We start from the raw sequence: 21,084 nt of genomic DNA, 5'->3' as shown, positions 1-21,084 counted from the left end.
CTGTGCTCCGTACAGTGAGCGAAAACCCCGGTCACTCCGGAATTTTCTCTGGCTTCTCTTCGGGAAGGATGTGAAAACCGTGGAAACGATATGATGGAAAATGTTTAACAAAAAGCTCTTATTTTGAAAAAAGTCATTTATCTAATTTGAGGTTGAGCTGAGGAGATTTTTAGAGTGCAGTTTTCATAACCTCTCCATCGCACCAAAAATCCAGGCATAAATGAAATATTACATATTTAATACAGAAATCTAAATCTCACCCACATTCTCTTTAGGATTCAGTTTACATGAGTCGGTCATAGTACTTGTCTTAGTATATTAATGTGTCTCCATGAGTAAGTCAGCTTAAAAAGACCCTTTTCATCCCCCCAAGTCCTGCATATGACGTTTTAAGAAAAAAGGGAAATCAGAGTGTGGAATGTAATTATTGCATTCTTTAACTTCTGAAGTCTGTAGGAAATGAAAAAAAAAAAAAAGTCCAGCCTCAGAAAAGTGATTTTGCTGTGCCTGGCTGGGCGTGATACTGATTATAACGCAGTGCAGTGCCGCTCGCTTTCTGTTTCCTTTTATTTGTTCCTTTTTTTTTTCTCCTTGGTTCTGCTTGGGCTAATTACAGAGGATTTGGCCTTAATAGATTCGGTGGCGTTTTTGCTGCTGTTGAGGTTGTGCGTTAGGACAACATACGCAACTCTGTTTCCTTTAAGATCGATTTGGTCTGCGCGTACGAGTCTAAAACAGAAAAAAAAAACAAAAAAAAACACTCCACCTCATTTATGAATCGCCTTTAGCTACACTGCGTAGAGTTTCTCAGCTCGGACAAAGGAGCAGTATAAAGTTGTACCGCTGAAAATGTAACGCGTGACATCACTGCTGGAGCGTTTCGATTGCTTGGCTTTGTTTCAGGTCCTCTCTACTACTACTGCATGTGAGCAAACATAGAAATGCACATTAGCTGCGAAGCTGACGTTATAAACTCCCGGCTTCGAGACCCTCATAACTATTCACCCCGCATTTATCCCCATAATAAGTTTATTGCTGTATGGCTGCAATATGAGATAAATATAACTGATTCTTTTGTTCTTTTTTCTTGCTCTCTCTGTAATATTGCTCGTCTAAAAAAAATACCAAACCGGCACGCTGAAATTAGAGCGGCGGCCAGCCTTCATGTGGAATATAAACACGCCACCCTCATTCTTTTTCACGTTTCTGATAAGAATCACCGGGAAGGAGAGAGTAGAGACAGTTCAACAGCTTCTTTCTTTTTCTCCCCCCACCCCACCTCCTCTTTTTCTAATTAACATGGTGCATGTTGTCAGGCTTTGTTTAATAATGCATGATTGCTATCAGCACCGAAATCCTTTGAATGTGGCACTAGTGAATGGGAACACAACAATACCACCAGGGGCTCCGGAAGAAAGACGAGATTGTTTATTTTATTTATTTTCCTTTTTTCTAATGTAATAGATCTTCAATGGAAAGCGTCAGAGTCACCAAGTATATGAATGTGAACGTATTGCATCCAATAGTTAAGTGTGTGGAAAAAACTGAAGCAACCTCAGTAGGACTTGTACCATGAAAAAAAAAAACGTTTCTAATTCCGAACCAGAGTCGATTCTTTCTGCTTCCTGAGTCAAAGCACCGACTCCGACAATGAAAGGAGGATGCCGTCATGGTCCTTTCATAAGGTCGCTCATGGAAACCAACGACTAATTAAAATCCTACTACTCCATATCCTTATCTTTAATGTTACTCACTAAATCTTAAGCATATCTTATTTGGATTTTATATGACCAACTGGAAAGAACTAGAAAGACTGTGCATCAGAAAACTAATGTCACGATTGCATGATCAACTGCCACTGTCCATTCTCAGTAAAGTTAGGTCTGCTACCATATTTTAATACTTTATTTTCATTTTTACTTTGCTTAACGTATGAATAAATAAATAAACCAGGACTTTTCATAATATAACTGTTGGGTTTTGCTGTGGGCGCCACCAACGTATATTTGGTTGTAAAATCGCCTGTAACGTCAGAAATGGAGTTCCAGAGGCGGTCTGATGCGCTCATGACGCAGGCAAGCCTGAACACAAATATGCTGAAGTTTGAAAAAGCAGAACTTATTGCTCGAGCTTGAGCTGCTCTCCTCATTCACTGGAAGTGTTGGCGTTCACTAGATACAGCATGCACTTGGAGATCTGTGTGTGTTGACCTTCATTCTCCTTTGCTTCAAAAATCATCCAGCTAAGGTAGTTCAGGTACCTGATCAGTATTCTCCTCTGTTTGGAGGTTTCCTGGGCACATGTCACAGGCCTTCCTGAAGGCTGTACACATCCCGTAGTCTAAGAAGACCTTTGTACCTACCGATTGAAACGGTGTGAGTAATTCAGAATGAGCCGTTTCATAGCTGTCATTGAACTAGTTAGCGACAGTCCCGGTTCTTGATTGAAGATACCTCGGCGGAGGAATGTTCAACGTGGAATAACTGGAGGGAAAAGTCTCACTTGGACATGCTCACCCATGTGTCTTTATTTAAAAAGGTGAAAATTACGCCACAAGCATGATTCCGTATTTAGGCGACATTCATTTGACAAGCTGCTGGCTTTCTGGCTGGTGTCTTATCACACCTTAGCACATTATAAAGGAAAGTGCCCGAAAGCATTAACGGCAAACCAGCACCAGTCCTCGCAGCTCTGATTTTTGTGTGATGGCGTCTGTGGGTTGAGATTCTCCTCATATTTTCTCACATGGCACAGCCTTTTAGTTTGTCTCCCTGCTTGTTACACAACACGCAGATGGTTGAGTTAGCCTCCATCAGCGAGTTTGCGTGTGTGTGTGTGTGGCATCGGGAGTGTGTGCCGAGTGCTGCAAATTCTAACCCAATGTCATGTTGTTCTGTAGATTCACACTTCATCAATTAAATCAAAGGCAATCACTTAGCTTTGGAGGAGCAGGGCAGTGAGACGATAACCCAAGGAGAGGGACAGCTGCAGCGTAGATGGATCGGACTGCAGCGTTGTCCGCTCTGACTGCTCAGGAGGGGGTTTCATTACTGTTGATTTGAATCCAGTTCACACAGCTGTGGAAAGTCATCTCAGTGTCTCTCAGAAGTTTGTTTACATAAAATTATTTGCGTGTGTATCCACAGCTCTTTTTTTTTGTCACATTGTAACACAAAGTTTTATTGTTTTATAGGTTTTACTTGGGGGAAAAAAACACACAGACAGTTTGACGTATCTGCAATTTAGTAGGGCCCTGAACTCATTGAACACTCCATCCAAACTGCTGTGGGGTTGCATCTCATCAGCAATGGGAAAGCTGTTGATGATAATCAGACAGAAAAGGAAGGAAGACCTGCAGTAAAAAAAAAAAAGTCAAAAGGACAGGATTCCTTCCTGCTATACACGGGCCACCCGCTCTTCCTCTATGCCAGGGGTATCAAGGTCCAGTCCTTTAGTGCCGGTGTCCTGCAACTTTTGGATGTGACCCAAGTCCAACACATCTTCTCATGCAGCCAAGTTCCACAACGTCTTGGAGTCGGCCTACCAGTTGCAGGACATCGCAGAGAACACGAGGACTGGAGTTTGGCGCCTGTGCCACATGCCGCTGCAGGAAAAGACACTCCTGGAAGAAGACATGCTAAGAAACTGCAAGTGACTTAAGACTGTGGTGGAGTTTAATATTCAAGCAGGGCATTGATCTGACATATCGTAGCTGCAACAGAATGATTTAGATCCAACTCAAGGTGTCGTGCGACATTTAGATGCGTCTCTTGTCCAACACCTGAATCAAATGGTTAAACTGCCTCCTCAGCAGCCAGTTAAGTTCTGCAGGGTCCTACCGATTACGTAATTATTTGATACAAGTGTGTTTCAACTCACCGTTTCAAAACACCGGTTTGACAGTTGTGGTTTAGCTCAAAGCCCTTTCAGCTCTTAGAAGGGCCAAATCCAATCAAAATAAGATAAATGACCGCACAACGATGCGATATTTATCTTGTGTGAAATTGGCAAAGTTTGTGTTCTTAATGTGGAAAACCTTGAAAACCCTCAAGGGATGTGAAAACTTTTTGGAAGGCGCCATAGGTATGCGTAAATATTAGCGATTGTGTGCTGTTCGCAGCGTGAGTGAAAGCAGAGATTACATTTTATAGATTCCCTTCATTGTTGGCCCCTCACCACACGCATACGCGCACACACACAGATTCTCACTGTTCACCTTCCAGTTCTCACGCAGGTAGCCCTATCTGTCCTCCACCCAGCGCCCCCACCTCCTGCTCCTCCAAACACAAACACAAATCGACTGTGACAGGTGCGCTATCTCCCAGTCATTCCGCCATTTACAGCCCACAGGAGTGAAGGAGGGGAAAGCCTGAAGTGGGAGAGAGGATGATTGGTAACAGGGAAATTAGGCACTTTGTCATCATCGCGCGTTGGGGATTTGGCTCAGGCTGTTTATATCTTCCTCTTCTACGGTGGTCAGATCTGCCGATACGCGGCCGGCCAACTCAATGCCATCGCAAAACTTTTCAGGAGATCTGACGAAGGCCTCCTGGCAGTAACAGCTGAAACGACACCTTCTTATAAGAACAACAACGCAGGCGGGCTCCGCAGTTACTAACCCCCTCTCAGCCACCCCCGCGACTACAGTGTGACGCTCAGATTAGCCGGGAGCCGTGTTATGAGCTGAAGCCTACCGCAAAGCATCCATCACTGAGGATCAAGCTCAGGCTTAAGCAAATGGATGACAAGGGATAGGAGGCAGGCAGCAGCTAATACCAGTTCACTGTATCGCATTGATTTTCCCTGCCGCGCAGCGCCCCGTCGATAACAGGCTGCAACATGAAAGGAAAACGGCCCGGCCACTCTGTCTTAAAGATTTTATTTGGTGTTTGTGCTGCTGCGGATGAAAGGGAAAATGTCTGCGTACGGTTGTGTGTGTGTGTGTGTGTGGGAATTAGAGCTAATAAAGCGTGTTATTTAAGGGGAAATATGATGTGAAAGAAGCTACGATTTGCTGCAGAGTAACTTGATATAATTAAAAAAGCATTAATGTGTCGTTTCTGTAATTTCTGCTAAATATTTAGATTGGAGATGATTTCTCGGGCTGTTATTTATTAGCAGCCGAGTTCCCTCTGTGATCTAAATGCTCTTTAATTATGCAGCTTGTTTGATTGGCGCTCGTGACCTAAGCCGTGAAGACAAAAATCAAGTCGACTCGCCCTTTTATCTGTGGGATTTTTCCCTTCGCTTGCTCTCGCTATCTCGCTCTCTCATGCACATATGCATCCGTGTGAAGTGACTATTCCATTTAGAGAACTGTCAGAATATACCCTGTGAGCACATCAGGCTGTTCCTATCCTCTGTCAGCTCCAGCCGAGGCTGTGTGGGGGTATGTCAGAAATGTGCAGGGATAGATAAAACCCGTGGAGCCAAACAGCTTTGTTTCATTCATTCTCTCTCTCTCTTTTTCTCTCTCCCTCTTCTCTTCCCTCCCTTCTCCGTCTTCGTCCTCCGTCCTCCCCTTCCCTCGCCTTGCGCAGGCTGTGAATACCCTGCATCTGAAAAATCAGACCAGACTGACTCACAGGGCTCTGTGAGCCAGTGCCACTGAGGCTGCCAAAGCATGCTGGTGCCAAGCTGTCCCACCATGCACAGAGCCAGACCCACGCTGCTGCTGCTGCCGCCGCTGCTGCTGCTGATCCAGGGTCTGCTCCTCCACCTCGCCGACGCTCAAAGTAAGTGGACCATACGTTTTGACTCGTGGGATGGGGATTGGTAGGGGGTCGGGGGAGGTTGGGCCCAAAGGAGTCATCCCGCTGAGTCGGAGAAAGTTGTGGATGTTCTGTTTTCAAATGTCCTCAAACACAGAAAAATGACACAAAACACGTACAACTTGTTCGTAAAACTTAAAACAGACACTCTGAAGCGGTATTACAGGGAAGAAACTTTTGGATCTTCTTACTACTTCCAAAGAAATATTAAATTCATGTAAGGTTTGGCGATTTGCATTGAAAGCACTCATGCCCTTTCACACCATGGTCATGTGTCCAACAATGAGGAAAATAAAAGTATACACACTTTTTCAGCTCAGGCACATTTGAGTCCACTGATCCTCATTGAAGTCCTCCTACAACTTGACTGCAGTCTACATTTTGTAAATACGGCTAATTGGCCATCATTTGTACTGGAACAGACTGGTTCTACATAAGGTTTCACAGTTGCCAGTGAGCAACAGAGCAGAACCAAAACAATGAAGCCAGATCAGTTATCTCTGGAACTCAGAGACCAGACTGTCGAGCGCGGGGGATAGAAAGAAAACCTTCAGCAGCACTGGACATCCCAAGAAGTGCTGCGGTGCCCGTTATTCTGAAATGTGGAACCACCAGAACTCTCACTGCTCTAACAAACTTGGTGCCTGTGAGGTAGAGTACCCAGAGAGAAGCCACTCCTCGCTACAAGACACGTCACAGTACGTTTGAATGATTTAGAAACGAGATTAACCTGGAGAAACAAAATTCTCTGATTGAATGAAGCTCAAAGTACCATATTTGGTAGAAAAGGCACTCTTAGTTACCTGCCTAACCCTATCCCTACAGTAAAACATGGTGGTGGCAGCACCATGCTGTAGGAATGTTTTTTTCTGCTGCAGGGAATGGGTGACTGTAACCGTCAGATACAGGGAAATCACAAATGAGTCACTTTGTTGAAGTCTTTAAACATCCTTGAATTTGCAAAGAAAAAAGAAGGAGGAAAAAAATCTGCACCAAAGAAACAGTCAACAGGGACACATACACCCTCATTTGTTGTTGCTTTTAGATAATTGAAAACATTTCTACTATTCCTCTATGAATAAACATCGACAAAACTGCTGCATGTAATGAAACGACACATTTAAACAAATTCAGATATGGCAAATTAATTTAATTAAAAATGTTTTTTCAAGGTTTAAAATGGTTTTTAACGCTGGTGGTGCTATACATTCCCAGTAAGCAGATTTAGACAATTCCTTAGCCGGGATCAGGTCGATTCTTATCGGCAGAATCGGGCGTAAGAGTCAGCAACTGACTTATGTATTCATGAAGAAATTCACACCATTTTCTTTTTCCTCCTGGTTTTGTGCAGACAATTTAATTGGTAAGGAAGTGAAATGGGAAATGCAGATAAAAAAAACAAACAACAAAAAACCACAAGTACACTAAAATTCAGAGTCGTATAGAAAAGAGTATGCAACCTGTTTCTTTCATCTTTTGGACTCAAAAGCTTTTTAAACAAGCAAGACTTTTCAGAGACAGAGTTACACTCCAAGAGAAAAAGTAAATCTGACAGGGGAGTTAGTTAAATAATTGACCAAAAAATTGGTATCATGAAAGATATGGGAGGAAAAAATACCACAGTTCCTTAGTATTTGGTACAATAAGATATTTTCATGTATATGTAAACAAAGCGACTGTATAGAATAAACACATGACTTGTGGCAGTTTTCAAGTTAAAGGTACTTATTGAGCAGAATATTATACCTTTTTGGTATTCAAGTCCATGCAAGCAACAGTGAAATTGTTACTTGAATGACTCGATTTGAAAAATAAAAAAAAAATGCCTGAGGCAAAAATCTCCCCAATGCTTCATTTATGTCCTCTGCAGTTACTGCAACCGTTTTACACACTCATGTTTTATAGGAACAGTAATTGCAGTTGTGCAACGTCCTTCTGTTTACATTACATGTGCAGGAGGAGAGACAGGGAGCTGCGTTTTTGAAAAAGATCACAAATGTCAAAGGTCTGGGATCACAACAAATAAAACAGAAGCAGTTGGTACCCTGTACTGAATTAGCATCGTGTATCTGGAGCAAGAGGTTGATGCATTTTCCTGACTAATCAAGGACCAACTGGATTATACACAGAAACTTATAAACATCAAGTGATCAAATGAAATATCCTGTAACCATCTTGAGTTAAGCTCCATATTCAAGAGAGAGAGATGAGTTCTTATAAAGAAAGCCCAACTGGGTAGACTTTCATATCTCAAGCTCTGAATACCTGATGTTCAAGGAGAAATGAACGCTTTGGGACATTTGGTGAAAATTCAGGTACTCAATTGATGCATTATTCGATAAAACATTGAGTAGCTGCAGCCCTAACTAGGAGTGGGCAAGATAGTTAAGTGATGAGTTAAAAACCCATCATTTAAAAAGTGATGGGTGGCCCTCTTTTTGTTTCCGCACCCTTGATTGTCCCTGTTTTCTAACACGAGTAGACAGACATTATTACTCTGTGCACATAAAACACATAAAACTCTGGTCTGTAGAGAACTTTCTGTGGCAGCGCCTTGAAAGGGCTTTAAACCAGGAGGGTAAGACAAAACAGCTGAAACGGTTTACGACGTAGTTCTTTCACACCAGATGTATTTTCAACCGTTTCAACAGCTGAAATGGTTTTCAACCCATTTCTATAACTAGCACATCCCTATTATGATATTGATATTTTAAGTACAGACATTTCAAAAAGTGTTTCATTTTACAGGATTGTAAAATGTATTATTGGAAAGTTTTGAAAATGATTATATATATATATATATATAATATATATATATATATATAAATTTCATCGTTGGTCTAGCTTGCACTATATGGCTTGTAGTTCTCATTAAATATCCTTAAAGCAACAACGATAACAACAAAAAAACATCAATCTTTCCCACTGACCAAGCTGCTCATCTCACTGAAGCTCAAAATATGTTTCTGTCCTTATTTTCTAATACCCCCATTTATTTTTTTGTTCGGCCTGTGCCAAGAATATCACAATGAGAAATCTTCTGAATTGAGTTACTCGACATCAGACATCTGCTCAGTGACGTGTGACAACAGTTTTCAAACCTCATTGAGCTTTGGTCCTACACCAAAGATTCCCTCCCCACCGCCCCCTCATCCTCCTTCTCTTTCTTTTAACAGGAAGATCCATGAATCATTAGCTCCATAGTGAGATGAATAAAAATTTTATTGCTCCCTTTCGCACCGACTGAAATCCCCCCTCGGTTCAGCCGAATGTCTCCGACTGACTGAAGGGATCATTCACCCAAGGTCATATACAACGGAGCCACGCAAAGTGAAATTGATGGGCGAAATTTTAAACTTTGTGCTTGAGAAATGTTCCCTGCAATCTCTTCAAATGGTCTTTATTTTTCTTCTTCCCTTTCCTACCGCCACACATGTCTCTCAGCAGGAGAGGAAAAGCAGTGTTACAGCGTATTCTTCTTTTTATGTACTGCTCTCCGGATTTATAGACATGGTTTCGTTTATGGGAACTTTGCAAACAGGGCATTATACACTTATATTGTCACGAGTATTCTCTAACCTATCCAGATCATTGTATCAAGGTGTTCCAACCACTGTCTTGGACACAGGTGTATAAAATAGCAGATGTAGGCATGCAAAAGGTTGTTGTTAGGAGCTCAATGAATTCCAATGTGGTATCAATTGTAAAATACCTCCAGTCATGGGATTTCCTAACAACACCTTTGGAGGAAATGTGAATGACAGCAACTTGGCTAGAAAGTGGTAGGTTTGTAGAGCCGTAGCATGGGGCTGCAGGATCCTGAGCTTGGATAATCACCAACTTTCTGCAGATTCAGTAGGTACAGACCTTCGTGACCTTCATGTTGGCTCAGGAACATCGCCGAGACGAGAGCTTTATGGAATGGGATTTTATGGCGGGGCAACTGCATCTGAGCCACACATGGGTATAAGACATGTCGTCACTGGACTCTAGACTAGTTTCTGGAGTGATGAATAATCTCCATGCTTCTCTTCCTGGGTTTGCCAGTTAATCAGGAGAATAACATTTTATTCCAACATTTTGAGGACGTCCTCTTTCTGTCGTGATTTGTGTCTGAACACAACACAAGGTCCATAAAGACATGAATGAACAAGCTTGGTGTGGAGGAACTTGACTTTCCTCCTTTCCAAGCTGACAAAACACCTTTGAGATGACTTGGACTGTGAGCTGTGAGCAAAATCTTCTTGCCCAACACCACCGTGGCTTCTGGAAAGGGTTCACAAAAGAGTAAAAGCTGCCACAGCTGCTAAGGGCTGTCTGACATCATATTAAACTCTGCGGATTAGGAATGTGAGGTAACTCATGCCTGTGCGTGAAGGCAAATAAGCAATAACCTTTGACAATATAATGTATGTTACAGAGGAAGTTATCCGAAACGTTCATGTTCCGAAGCATAGTTTAAACTAAAATAACAGCTGTCACCATTCAGACATTCTTCCACTGCATTTGAGCCCAAATGTAACAGAGAGCTGCACAACTGTAATAGGTGACACCCCCACATCCCCTCCCTCCCCACCCCCCCCAAAAAAAAAGAATACTCACGGCTAGTTTCCTTCCTCTAGCTGTCTGATCGCCTGCAGCTGCCATTACCCTGACACTCTACTTTAAACAGCTGTGCTGGGCCATCGTTTCCAAGCCAAAACAAACGTCACATGAGGGGAGTCGTGGCAGCGGCTGTCTGTCTGTGACTGAAGGAGTGTCTGGGAGTTGGGCAAGGGGGGAATGGGGGGGATTCATCAAGGTGAGGTGTGGAATACGTCTGGCAATACAAAAAACCGGGGTTTTAGTCTCTGTTGCCATGCTGCCTGAACGCCCAGGTTTTTCAGCTTCCCTTCATTGTTTTTCTTCCTAATCGCTCTCTTGTCAGTTTTCTCATTTCTTTTTTGTCTCCCCCCCCTATCCGCTTCTTTGTTTTTCTCCTTCGTTTTTTCTGCTCGGCTGTTTTGGATGCTCTGCACCAGCCCCCTTTGAGCAGCTCACAGGAGCATTCATTTCCTCAGCTGTTCCGCCGCATAACCATATCCAGCCCAGACGAGTTCAGACTTTTTTTTTTTTCCTTATGTACGAAGGACCTCGATTCACTAAAATTTAACGGTGCGCCTGAAGAGAAAACGGCGCTCTGTGTCCGAACCAGGTCCGTTTGGGTGTGAGTAACCCTGGAGGCCGAGTCTGCCTGCTCAACAGATGGCACGACTATCAGCAATTCTCATCTTTCTGCTCTATTTTAAAAGAAAACGGCATAAGACCTACTCAGTGAACTTTTTAGTGATGAGTCCTACAATTTCTTGCAAAAGTATTCCTACTTGAACTTTTTTTTCCACTGTCACAGACATAAGCTTCAATATATCTCATAAGGATTTTATCTGGTACACCAGAGGAAAAAGAAAAGTATCGTTTTCAAAAAGTGGTTTTCGTCTTTATGAAATAAAGACCTAATTATGACTTTTACATTTGTTTGTAAAATCAGTGACAGATTTGGGAATCCAGTGAATTGATCATTTCAAGCCAAACATTTCTAGAAGGTTATTTTTGATTTGCTTTCCCTAATCATCTTTTCTCTTTGGCCATTTCTCTAATGCTCTCTACTCTCCTTTTCTTCCCCCTTTACAATTCTTCTCCTTCGGCTACCCCTCAGTTGTGGCATTTTTAATTTGTGTGGCAAATTGGGCTTGGCGATGGTATGAAAGAGGGCCATAATTGTCTCTGGTGGCCTGAGAGGCAGCATATAATTTATACCTTTCACTGTGAGGCGATGCCAGAAGAAACCATCCGAGATGACAGTGGAGGTATTGAACAATAATAAAGGTGTCAAATTGCATTTTTAGGTAAATCCTGCCTCAGACACCAAACCGTCCATTTGAGGCCATCCTCCGCTGGAACGTGTCAAACGTGGGCCTAATAGCGTTTTAATTGATCACTCACTTTGCTGGTGGTCGGCATGGTGAGTCACAGTGAGCCAGCGTGATTCCCTTTAACACGTCAAATGAGTATTGACAGACTCTCCCAGCCTCTCAACATGAAGATGTTAGCCCAACTCTGTCTCTGTCTGTCTCTGTCTCTCTCTCTCTCTCACTTTCATGGGCGAACCAGAGCAGAACAAGCACTCCCAACATCCACACCCGCTTAATGCATTAGCAAGCGGTGCTTTAGAGCAAGCAATCAAAGGTGGGCCACATGGGATGAAATCAGCAGATCATCTATTGATGTTCTCTTGATGCGCCGTAGGGTGAAAAAGGCAGAACAGAGAAGTGTGACAGCAGAATTATTTGCATGTTAAAGCCACAATGAGGAATTAAGACAAATCTGTCTCTGTAGTATGTTAGTGCATCGTTCTTTCATAATTGCATACTCATACTTCTCTCTTGTTTGGTGGGTAGGGGGAAATGTAGACGTGACAAACCAATTAGTCATATACTCTGCATTGAAACTGCATTGGAAGATACAATGCAGTCTAGAGATATTTTAAATCACTTGATTCTATCATAATTTGCTGTAAAAGGACAGGTTTTAGCTTTGTACTGCCGTGGCGTACACAGATGCGTGTTAACGAAAAGTCAAGACATACAGACATCAGCAATGACCTTGAAGGAGCAATTCAGTGAAAATCTAGACATTTTTTTTTTGACAGTAGTGCTAAAGAAAGATGCATTCTCATAAACTTCCTTGAAATAATCCAGGTGGGAGCAAAAATCCGTCAAAGAATAGAAACCTCTTTCGAAGAGCAACAGCTTTAAATTAATTATGCTGAAGGTGTTTCTGCAAGCCATTAAATATTGGGATTTCCTCATATTTTTTCCCCAAATGTGAATGTTAAACCACATTTCACAGGCATCCGTTACCTAATGAGAGCTTGTTTGTTAAGTGACACTGCAACAGCAGTTGGCAATAATGAATATGTTATGTTTTGTTCTTTTTAGACAAATGTGTGGTCTCTGTTTGAGGGGGGGAAAAAGAACAAAAACATCAAAAAAACAAAAAAAAAAAATCGAAATGCCATTTTCTGGCCAGTAGATGGCCAAAAGATCATATTAAAGATTATTCAGTCGTGAGTGGTTTTTTTTTTTTATTTTTTATTTTTTTTTTTATGTTGCTTGCTTTTTTGTGTCAAGAATGATTTTTTTTTTCCACATGGCCCAAAAGTAAAGAGATCTAGGTTTGTGGTAAATCTCTGCAGACAGCCAGAAAAAAATTAAAATTAAATAAATTGCTCCACTGTTGTCATTTGCATTGTATACGTGAACCGATAGCTGGCTCTGATCATTTTGTCAACAGTTTTTTTTTTGTTTTTGTTTTTTTTTTTAAGCAAAATCTCCATATCAGGTATAGATCCTTAGACCACTTTTACTGTGTCAACACGAGAAATTGTTCCCTCTGTGTGAGCAGAGTCATGTGAAAAGCAATGAACCTTCTCCAGTACTAACATGTATAAACTGCCGAAGTCCTAGTAATTGCCTCTGCACATACACTCGCTAAACAAATTCACCTTGTAGCATGTCCAAAGGCTAATGATACTCTATTCCCCAGATTACATCGGGTTATAATATGTGTGTTTTATGCATGCCCGGCCTAATATGAATTATTGTAAAATAGTCTCGTATTTGCATATAGGCTCCCGGGCTGTGCTAAAATTAACATTTTTACAACAGCTCAAATTAAATCCCTATGCTTAATTTGCCTGCATGCTAATTTGAATTAAATCGAGTCTATTCCATTTGCTCTTCCACTCGTACCCACACAACACAATCATGTACTCTGTACACAGTATGTACTCTGAAGAGTTGCATCCTGCGATTTCCAACCCCCCCTCCTCCTCCTTACACACACGCACACCGCCTGGCACACATTACACCGGAAACACACCAAACTTTACGTGTTTGTGCTCTCATATTAAATGACATTAAAAGCGAGAGGGGAACAGGACTCGAGGTTGGATCCAACTTTTAAATCACCGCAATTCCTCAAGTCTGCCGCCCTCGTTCATCATCCTGCCGGACACTGCTCAAGTGGAAATCTCATTGTTGGCTCCACTCGTTCATTTCAAAACGTGTCCTGGTACAGTATATCTTTGAGAACGCGCATCGATATCCGCAAGGGGAGAGCATACATCAAAAATACATGTGGTGAAAACACCTTTGCCACTTGTGTAGTGGATAGCGCCAGGGCTAAATTACCGCCTGGTTAGTTGGGCGAAGGCTGAGTCTGAGATAAAAACATGTTATCGAGGGTTCGCAAGATTCCACTTGCTTGCAGATTGAACTAAATGAGAAAGAACTCATTATCATTTAGTCTGCTGTAAATTCCTGCACCAACTGCTTGTCAACAACGTGCTGTGCAATTACGTCTAAAGGTTGTATTAGCCCCATTATTAACTCAATGAATGCCGACTTCTCTGGCAACTGTGCCCAAGTGTATTATTTAAGGCCATTAGCCCGCACATGTGGACTGCGGTCATTTTCTTTCACGTTGGGACAAAAAAAATTACACAAAAGCCAAGCAATTTTCATCACACCCCCTGACTTTCCCACTCAAGAAAAAACAGATAATCACATACGACAGAGGCATGTTGTTCCAGGCCCACATGAAGGTAATTAAATGTTCGCCCTCATTTTCAAAGTGCACTTAAGAAATAACTGGCTTGAAAACGGTGGAGTCATTTATCTGTGTTGTAGCATTGTAGCGTGGGAATATTGACGAAGTAAAAGTGCTTGAATCGAATTTGCGAATCCATTTCGGCAGTCGTCAACAGACCTCAAAAATGCCCTCTTCAAAAGCCACGATCCACAAGATGTTCAAGAAACACAAGAAGTAACTAACCTCACGAAGTTTGAGGGGCACCCCTCCCCCACCCTCAAAATATAAATCCAGTCAAATATATTTTGCTCCAAGATAGTCAGCCAAGAGTTGCTAATTAAATGCACTCAAACTAATCAGCAAGGACATTTTATTGTTTTAAGCAGCAGTTTAAGCCAACTAATGATGGACTGGCCAGACAGTAGTAGAGCAACAATGTAATTACTCATCAATCTAAAATTGGCCATAAAAACATTTTCAGTCATGAAATTACATATGAAGACTTCTATCTATTTATAATGTCTTTAAAAAAATTTTTTTGACCTTTCCAGATTTTTGCCCTGTCACTTTTTTAGATCATGAAACAAATTTATTTTGATATTAGGTAAAAAAAAATAAAAAATAGCTGGAGTAAATCAAACAGCTGGTTTTTTTTTTACCCTTTTTAAATATTAAGAGAAACTTTGTTATCCAAACCAATTTCACACGATTCAAATACGGTATGTAATTCACATCCGGTGGAGGAGACTAGCACTTTTTTCTCACTGAGAGACTTGGATGTCCCATTTCCAAGTCTGAATGAAACAATTATTTGAAATTGGAACTTCATATCTATTGTGTCCATCTGTTTCTGAAATTAGCTTACTTTGATGATATTTTCTTGGTTTGAAACATAGAAGCATGACACAACAAAAGCAACTACAGAATAAATCTATAAGGGGCGAGTCCTTTGTCTTTTTACACCGCTGTGTAAACCTGGAGAGAGGCTGTTAGAGCTGGGAATAAAAGAACAATCTCAATGAAATAAAATGCTGCCGTAAAAGAGAAATGGTCATTTTTAAACAACAAGGTCGCAGAAAAGGTCATGCAAAAGACAATATGACGTCTTGTAGTTTATTGGGTGTCCCTACCCTATTGTCATTCAACGAATTTCCTCTCCATATGAAACAATGCATTTCAGTCAACCTGGTTCTTCCTTATCAGTCCTCGGCGCACTTAACATGCCATAAAAACAATGGCGGACCACAACAAAGGAGTGCACCTCGCTCTCGGTTACTATACTTACACAAGCCTCTCCCGCCTCACACGGGCTCTCAAACAAAGCCGAGCTTGTCACATGTCTTTAGAGCCGGTGAGTTGAGCACAATGCCAGCTGTTTTGCATCTGCTGGGCTTACATTTGGCACAGCACCGGTGCTGCTGGCACGCGCACTAAATCCGAACACCCTTCACACGCCGTGCCAGTGAACCGTAGCAAAATGCAGGTGCTTTGTGACATTGCCGCAGTGACAGTGCAATTAATAGATTGATGTTGTAGCTGCTGCAATGGGATTACTTGGCCAGTCAGGTCTGAAATACATGAGCATTCAGTGTGCAGTTGATGTTTCATGGCAGTGTGAACAATGAAGAGCGTGAGATCATTTCGTCTGCACAAGCTCTACCTTTCCAGCAAAGTGGGTGGAAAGAAGCAGACGAAAATAGAACAGGCCTTTGTGTTGTTTTTTGTTTTTATATATATATATTAATTTGAAAACATCACCATAGAAAAACACTGCATTTGGAAACAAGGGATGCACCAAATGCGCAGCAGGTCAGGGTAACCAAATGATTTTCCTCTTCCACTTTCATTGCAGATCAGCTCAGTTGCAAACTTATTAAATGCTCATATGTAAAAAAAACAAATAAATCATTTAACTCTATTTTAAATTCTTAGTCCTCAAATATAACCAATACTTTGACCTTTCTATTACAAAAATGTATTCCTCGGATATAGTGGCAAAAGTAATGTTGAGGTTACAGCGAAGGATCTGTGGTGCTGTGGGCCTGTTTCTCTTTTAAAAGACCTGGGAAACCTTGAGAGAGTAAAACTCTTCAAAAGCACCAGGATGTTTTGAATCACAGATTTTGCTGCAGCGATAAAAAGCCGAGGCTTTTTCCACATTCTTCCCAGGGGGGCTAATAAACGTCGCCGCCAGCGAGTGTCATGGTTAGGAAAATAAACGCCATTGAGTCGGATTCTTTTATGATTCATGTCATTAAAATTTCTCGGGTTTAAAGCTAACGCGTCCATGTGTGTGGCCGCGCATGTGAGTTCGTATACGGGTAACACCTGGCCCTGGGCCAGAGCTTTGGTCTCACTCCAGGGGTCCTGCGAGGGCACCGTGTTTCACTGATCTCAGCTCAGCACATTTGTGCGCCCCTTAGGCATGTTGGGATTCTGCAGTGGGGTTAATGGTCTAAACCATTCATCTCCATGAAAGAGCCGCAGGCCTGTCTCTCAGTCCTCAGCCAGAAAGGCTCCCATCCCCACCTCCTTACCTAAAAGTTCTCACCAAAGGCTTGACTCGGATTGGGAATCTTTACGCCGCGAGCTCCTCCTGTCACAACTGATTTGCATTGTGCCAAGTGATGGAGTGAGCGCTCAAAGTCCATCTTTGGAGAGTAATTTCTCTCACCTACTTCCACCCGCTCTCGCACACACTGCATCTGTCACTCTGCCGTCACTCCACCCTCTTTTCTTGTTTGCACGCGTGCTCGCTCATTAACTCGCGCACTTATCCTCGCACACCCAGCCGGCTCATGCCTCCCTCCCTCTGTTGGCTTCTCCCTTCACTACCAGATGACTCACGCCATTTGGGGAGCTGAGATTTACAGTGACGCACCACTTTAGCGTGGTTTATTAGTTATGGCAAATGAGAATGAAAGCCTGCGCTGAGAGGTGAAAGTGCTCTCACGCCGCAGCCAGACCCATAAGGCGTTTTAAATTAAAAACTAAGCCAAGTCCCTGTTTTTATTGGCACCGCGTTTCAAAATGTCCATCCTGTCACATCATGGAAACATGGAAAATGCATTCCCGCCTGTGCACTTTTACCGAAATGTGCCTGGACGTTTATGAGGTGTTTAGACAGCATCCATCATGGCACCCAGGATTCAAGTGTTCGGTTTTAAAACTCCCCTGGCTCTATCTGTCCTGCCATTTGTTATTCTCCCATTGACAAATTAATGACCAATTTGTCTTTATTGCTTGAGTTACGATCAAATTTATGTAAGGTTAAGTGAAAGTACTTAATGTAAAAGGAAAAGGAACTCTTTCCTTTTAAAAGCAGCCCGTCATATTTCTTGACAAAGCTGAACCCCCATAAGGTCAAACTCTTTCAGCTCCGACACATTTACCTCACCAACTTTTTTTTTTTGTCTCGTTCAGTTTGCAACTTGGTACAGGAGATTTGTGCCTACATGGATTTCTTTAAGTCTGCACTCTAAGATTTGCCCACTCACGTGCTTTTGCCTCTGAGAGGAAAAAATAAAAACTAATTTGAGATCAGAGACTGTTGTAGAGGTTTCTCTTTCAATCTTTCAATTTAACTGCCTCCTGTGTTCAGTTTGCAACTCACTGCACAAATATGCGTACATTTCAACATGTGGATATCCTTGGATTAAAAGCATCCCACTGTAGATTTGGCTTCATCTCTACAGTTGCTCTCTTGCTGGAATGTGAAACCCTGCTCCTGTCTCCGGTGTTTTGAAGCCTGTGGCACGTTTTCTTCCAGGATTACCTCATGATGCTGACACAATGATGTTCTGCAATGGTGGTTATATGTTTAGGGTCAGGTTTTTAATTTTGTTCCACAGGTAATATTTTGGATTTAGGCCAAAATGTGCAGAGCCCCTTCTTCCACATATTTTAATTGTTCCTACTTGGCTTGTGTCTGGCTGTAAACAGGATTTTCTTTCAACAATGACATTCTTCTATTCTTTAACAAAGGGCACATTTGTGGAGCGTGTGGCTATTAGCTGGCTTGGTAATAGCTGCTTCCTTGATTAATGCTCTCCTTTCCCAGCTGGTCAGTTTAGGTGGATCACGATGTTTTGGTGAGTCTGTCATTTTTTTTTTTTTTCCATTTCTCCTGTAAAATACATTGAATGTCAAATTCATATACAGCAAATCTGACTCCACGCATTCAAATCAGATTTAAGTCAAAATGTAATTGTCAGAGTAGGAAAGTTTAACTATAGCACCTATAAAATCATTATTAGTAGTATAATTGCCATGTTGTGAGTTCACCTTTAACAACAAATAGTCCTAAGTTCAGCTGTCACTCAAAATAAATTAATTTATGTCAGTGCATTAAGATTTGGAGCAGAAACAGTAGTTCACATTGATTTGTTTTTAGAAAGTTATAGATGTCATTCTTGATTCAGCATATTGAACTTCACTGATTCATAGATCACATGAAATATTACTGTGGTTCTTCTAAATGCGATATAGGCACACATATTTGCATTAAATAAGATATGGCTTTATGGCAACTTCAGTTTGAAAATATGTGAATCATCCACACACACATCGTGAACTACAAACTAACCCATGAGATGCCCAGTGTGGTATGTGTGAGAAAACTATTTTAATCTTAATTATTTGAGATTTTAAGGTCAGGTAAAAAAAAAAAAAAACTAATTTAACACCTGCTTTCCAACACTTTTATGCACAAAAAGCACAAACAGTAATTAACTTGGAAGAAAGAAGCCAGACTGAATTTAAATGGAAGACTGAAAAATGGAGAGAATGGAGATTAAAGCCAAACTGTTGAACAAACATGTAAATTCCGGCAAAAATAATTTGTCGGGGGGGAAAAAATCACAAGATGGAGAGATATTGGATTCCCAACATGTAACGGAAAAACTTTACATGGAGATTAAATAAATGAGCAGCACGATTAACTTTCAAAGGAGTTGAGTTCACAGTTATAAAAGGAAGATAAGACTAATATGGTTTACAGGGATTTTTTGTGTTTATTATTAAGATGAAAGATTATTTTTTTTAAATAATGAAGCCTTCAACTTTAATCCTTCTGACATGATTAGCTTTCTGGCACATTGCAAAACAACTTAAGTTTTGTTTCTCAGTGGAATCAACAAAAAAAAAAAAAAAAAAACATTGAAAGGAAAGTTTAAGGTAAGCAGAGCAAAACTCTTGACTTGCTTAGCATGAGTCAACTCTTTTCCAGATTTTATTTATGAACAAAAAGTACCTGTCCAGCTTCAGAAAGAACATCTTGTCTCGCAAGTGAATGAAATTAAAGATAAATATTGTATGGAGCTGATTTGCTGCCAGAAAATTGTGAAAAACAACCAGATCCCATACACCCTTTGTTGTGATCATTTGGTTGCGTACGGACTGCGGTGATTCCAGGAATGGAGATGGGAGTCACAATAACAGCAAACACACACACACACACAGAAAGGCAAAACACAACCATAAGAGCGTATTCTTATCTCAGATGACTGCTGTCTCGTGGCAGACAGCCACTTTTGTTTCGCCATCCCTCATTGTAAGGCATCTTTGAAAGCCACCAGGACCTGTTACACAGCGTTCATTCTGTTTCATCACGCACACAAAAGCTTTGACTGGCATTATTTGAGATGGTTGGCTTCAGATGCAATGAGAGTAATTATTCGAGCCGAGCCGGGAACAAAGAGAACAGCAACAGAAAGTAAGTAATATTTTGGTCAGTGGCACAATATTATAACAAATTACTAATAAAAAGGCTCTATGCATCAGTGCACCCTTTCTACACGAGCCACTGCTGTTTTTAGCTTTGATATTATTTTTATTAGTCTTACTCCTACACACGACCCCATTAGATTGTTGATTTGTGGAATAACAACCAAATATTGCTTGCAAAGAAGTCCTCCACCTCTGGTTGTTTGTGAGGATAAACGCAGACTAAATGCAAAAAAGTAGGCTTCGAAAATGAATGAGCCTAAAGTGTTATCAAAAACAGTCTGGTGATCAAAAACAGTCTGGTGATGAAGTATCAGCAAGGCAGAAGAACACTGTCACGGCTAAAATATTGGTGGTGAGAGAGAAACAGTGAAGGATCATCTTGTCTGTCCTACTGGGAGAAAAGAGTTGTTTTTAGCAACAGCAGCACCAATGACTGTGTCACTGCTAATTTTACTTTAAATGATTATTTCTTACCCGCGATGTTTTCCAATGAACAGGTTTGAATTTTGAATTTCAGATTCTGCAACAAGACGGACTTCTTTTAAGGCTTTTTACACACTTTGATGTCGTTGCCAAGAAATTTGTGGCTCCGAAAAGGTTATACTAACCGAATGACGTGATAAACACCCTTTAGGTCCTTCCCTGCTTATTAACTAATCCTCTACAAGCCCTAATGTTAGCTGTATCACATAAAAGCTTTAGTCCTGAAATCCTTTCCTTCCATACAGTTTTACCTGGACAACTCTGTGGCCTCTTGCACTTCAAGTGGAAATAAAAATGAAGTGGAGAATGTGACCTTAAGGTCCTCCAGAACCGAAGCACTTGCTTCCATCACTTTCAGACAACACAGAGCGTCTCATTCAGCCATTTTTATGTTTACCGCTGCCCTCTTCTGTCCCCCCGTGCACAGCTTTCCAGATGAAAGGTCTCTCCGTGCAGCCTTCGCTCCACGTCT

The 21,084-nt window shown here is 41.4% G+C and overlaps 1 protein-coding gene across 2 annotated transcripts in view; it reads left to right on the top strand.

The window, feature by feature from the left end:
• Positions 1-21,084, top strand: part of LOC103146363 (receptor-type tyrosine-protein phosphatase delta-like) — a 187,199-nt gene that overhangs the window by 146,735 nt on the left and 19,380 nt on the right. For both annotated transcript variants that reach the window (XR_001663642.1, XM_007564247.2), the window contains one exon: positions 5,541-5,735. Coding sequence is in view for 1 of the 2 variants with exons in the window: in XM_007564247.2 (XP_007564309.1) it covers positions 5,624-5,735 (112 nt within the window). In the remaining variant the exon portion in view is untranslated. The remainder of the gene's footprint in view (positions 1-5,540; positions 5,736-21,084) is intronic.

This window comes from Poecilia formosa, unplaced genomic scaffold (assembly GCF_000485575.1).
Source record: "Poecilia formosa unplaced genomic scaffold, Poecilia_formosa-5.1.2 Scaffold157, whole genome shotgun sequence".
NCBI classification, from domain to species: Eukaryota; Metazoa; Chordata; class Actinopteri; order Cyprinodontiformes; family Poeciliidae; genus Poecilia; species Poecilia formosa.
Note: the sequence above shows the minus strand (reverse complement) of the source record. Positions and strands in the feature narration are given on the sequence as shown.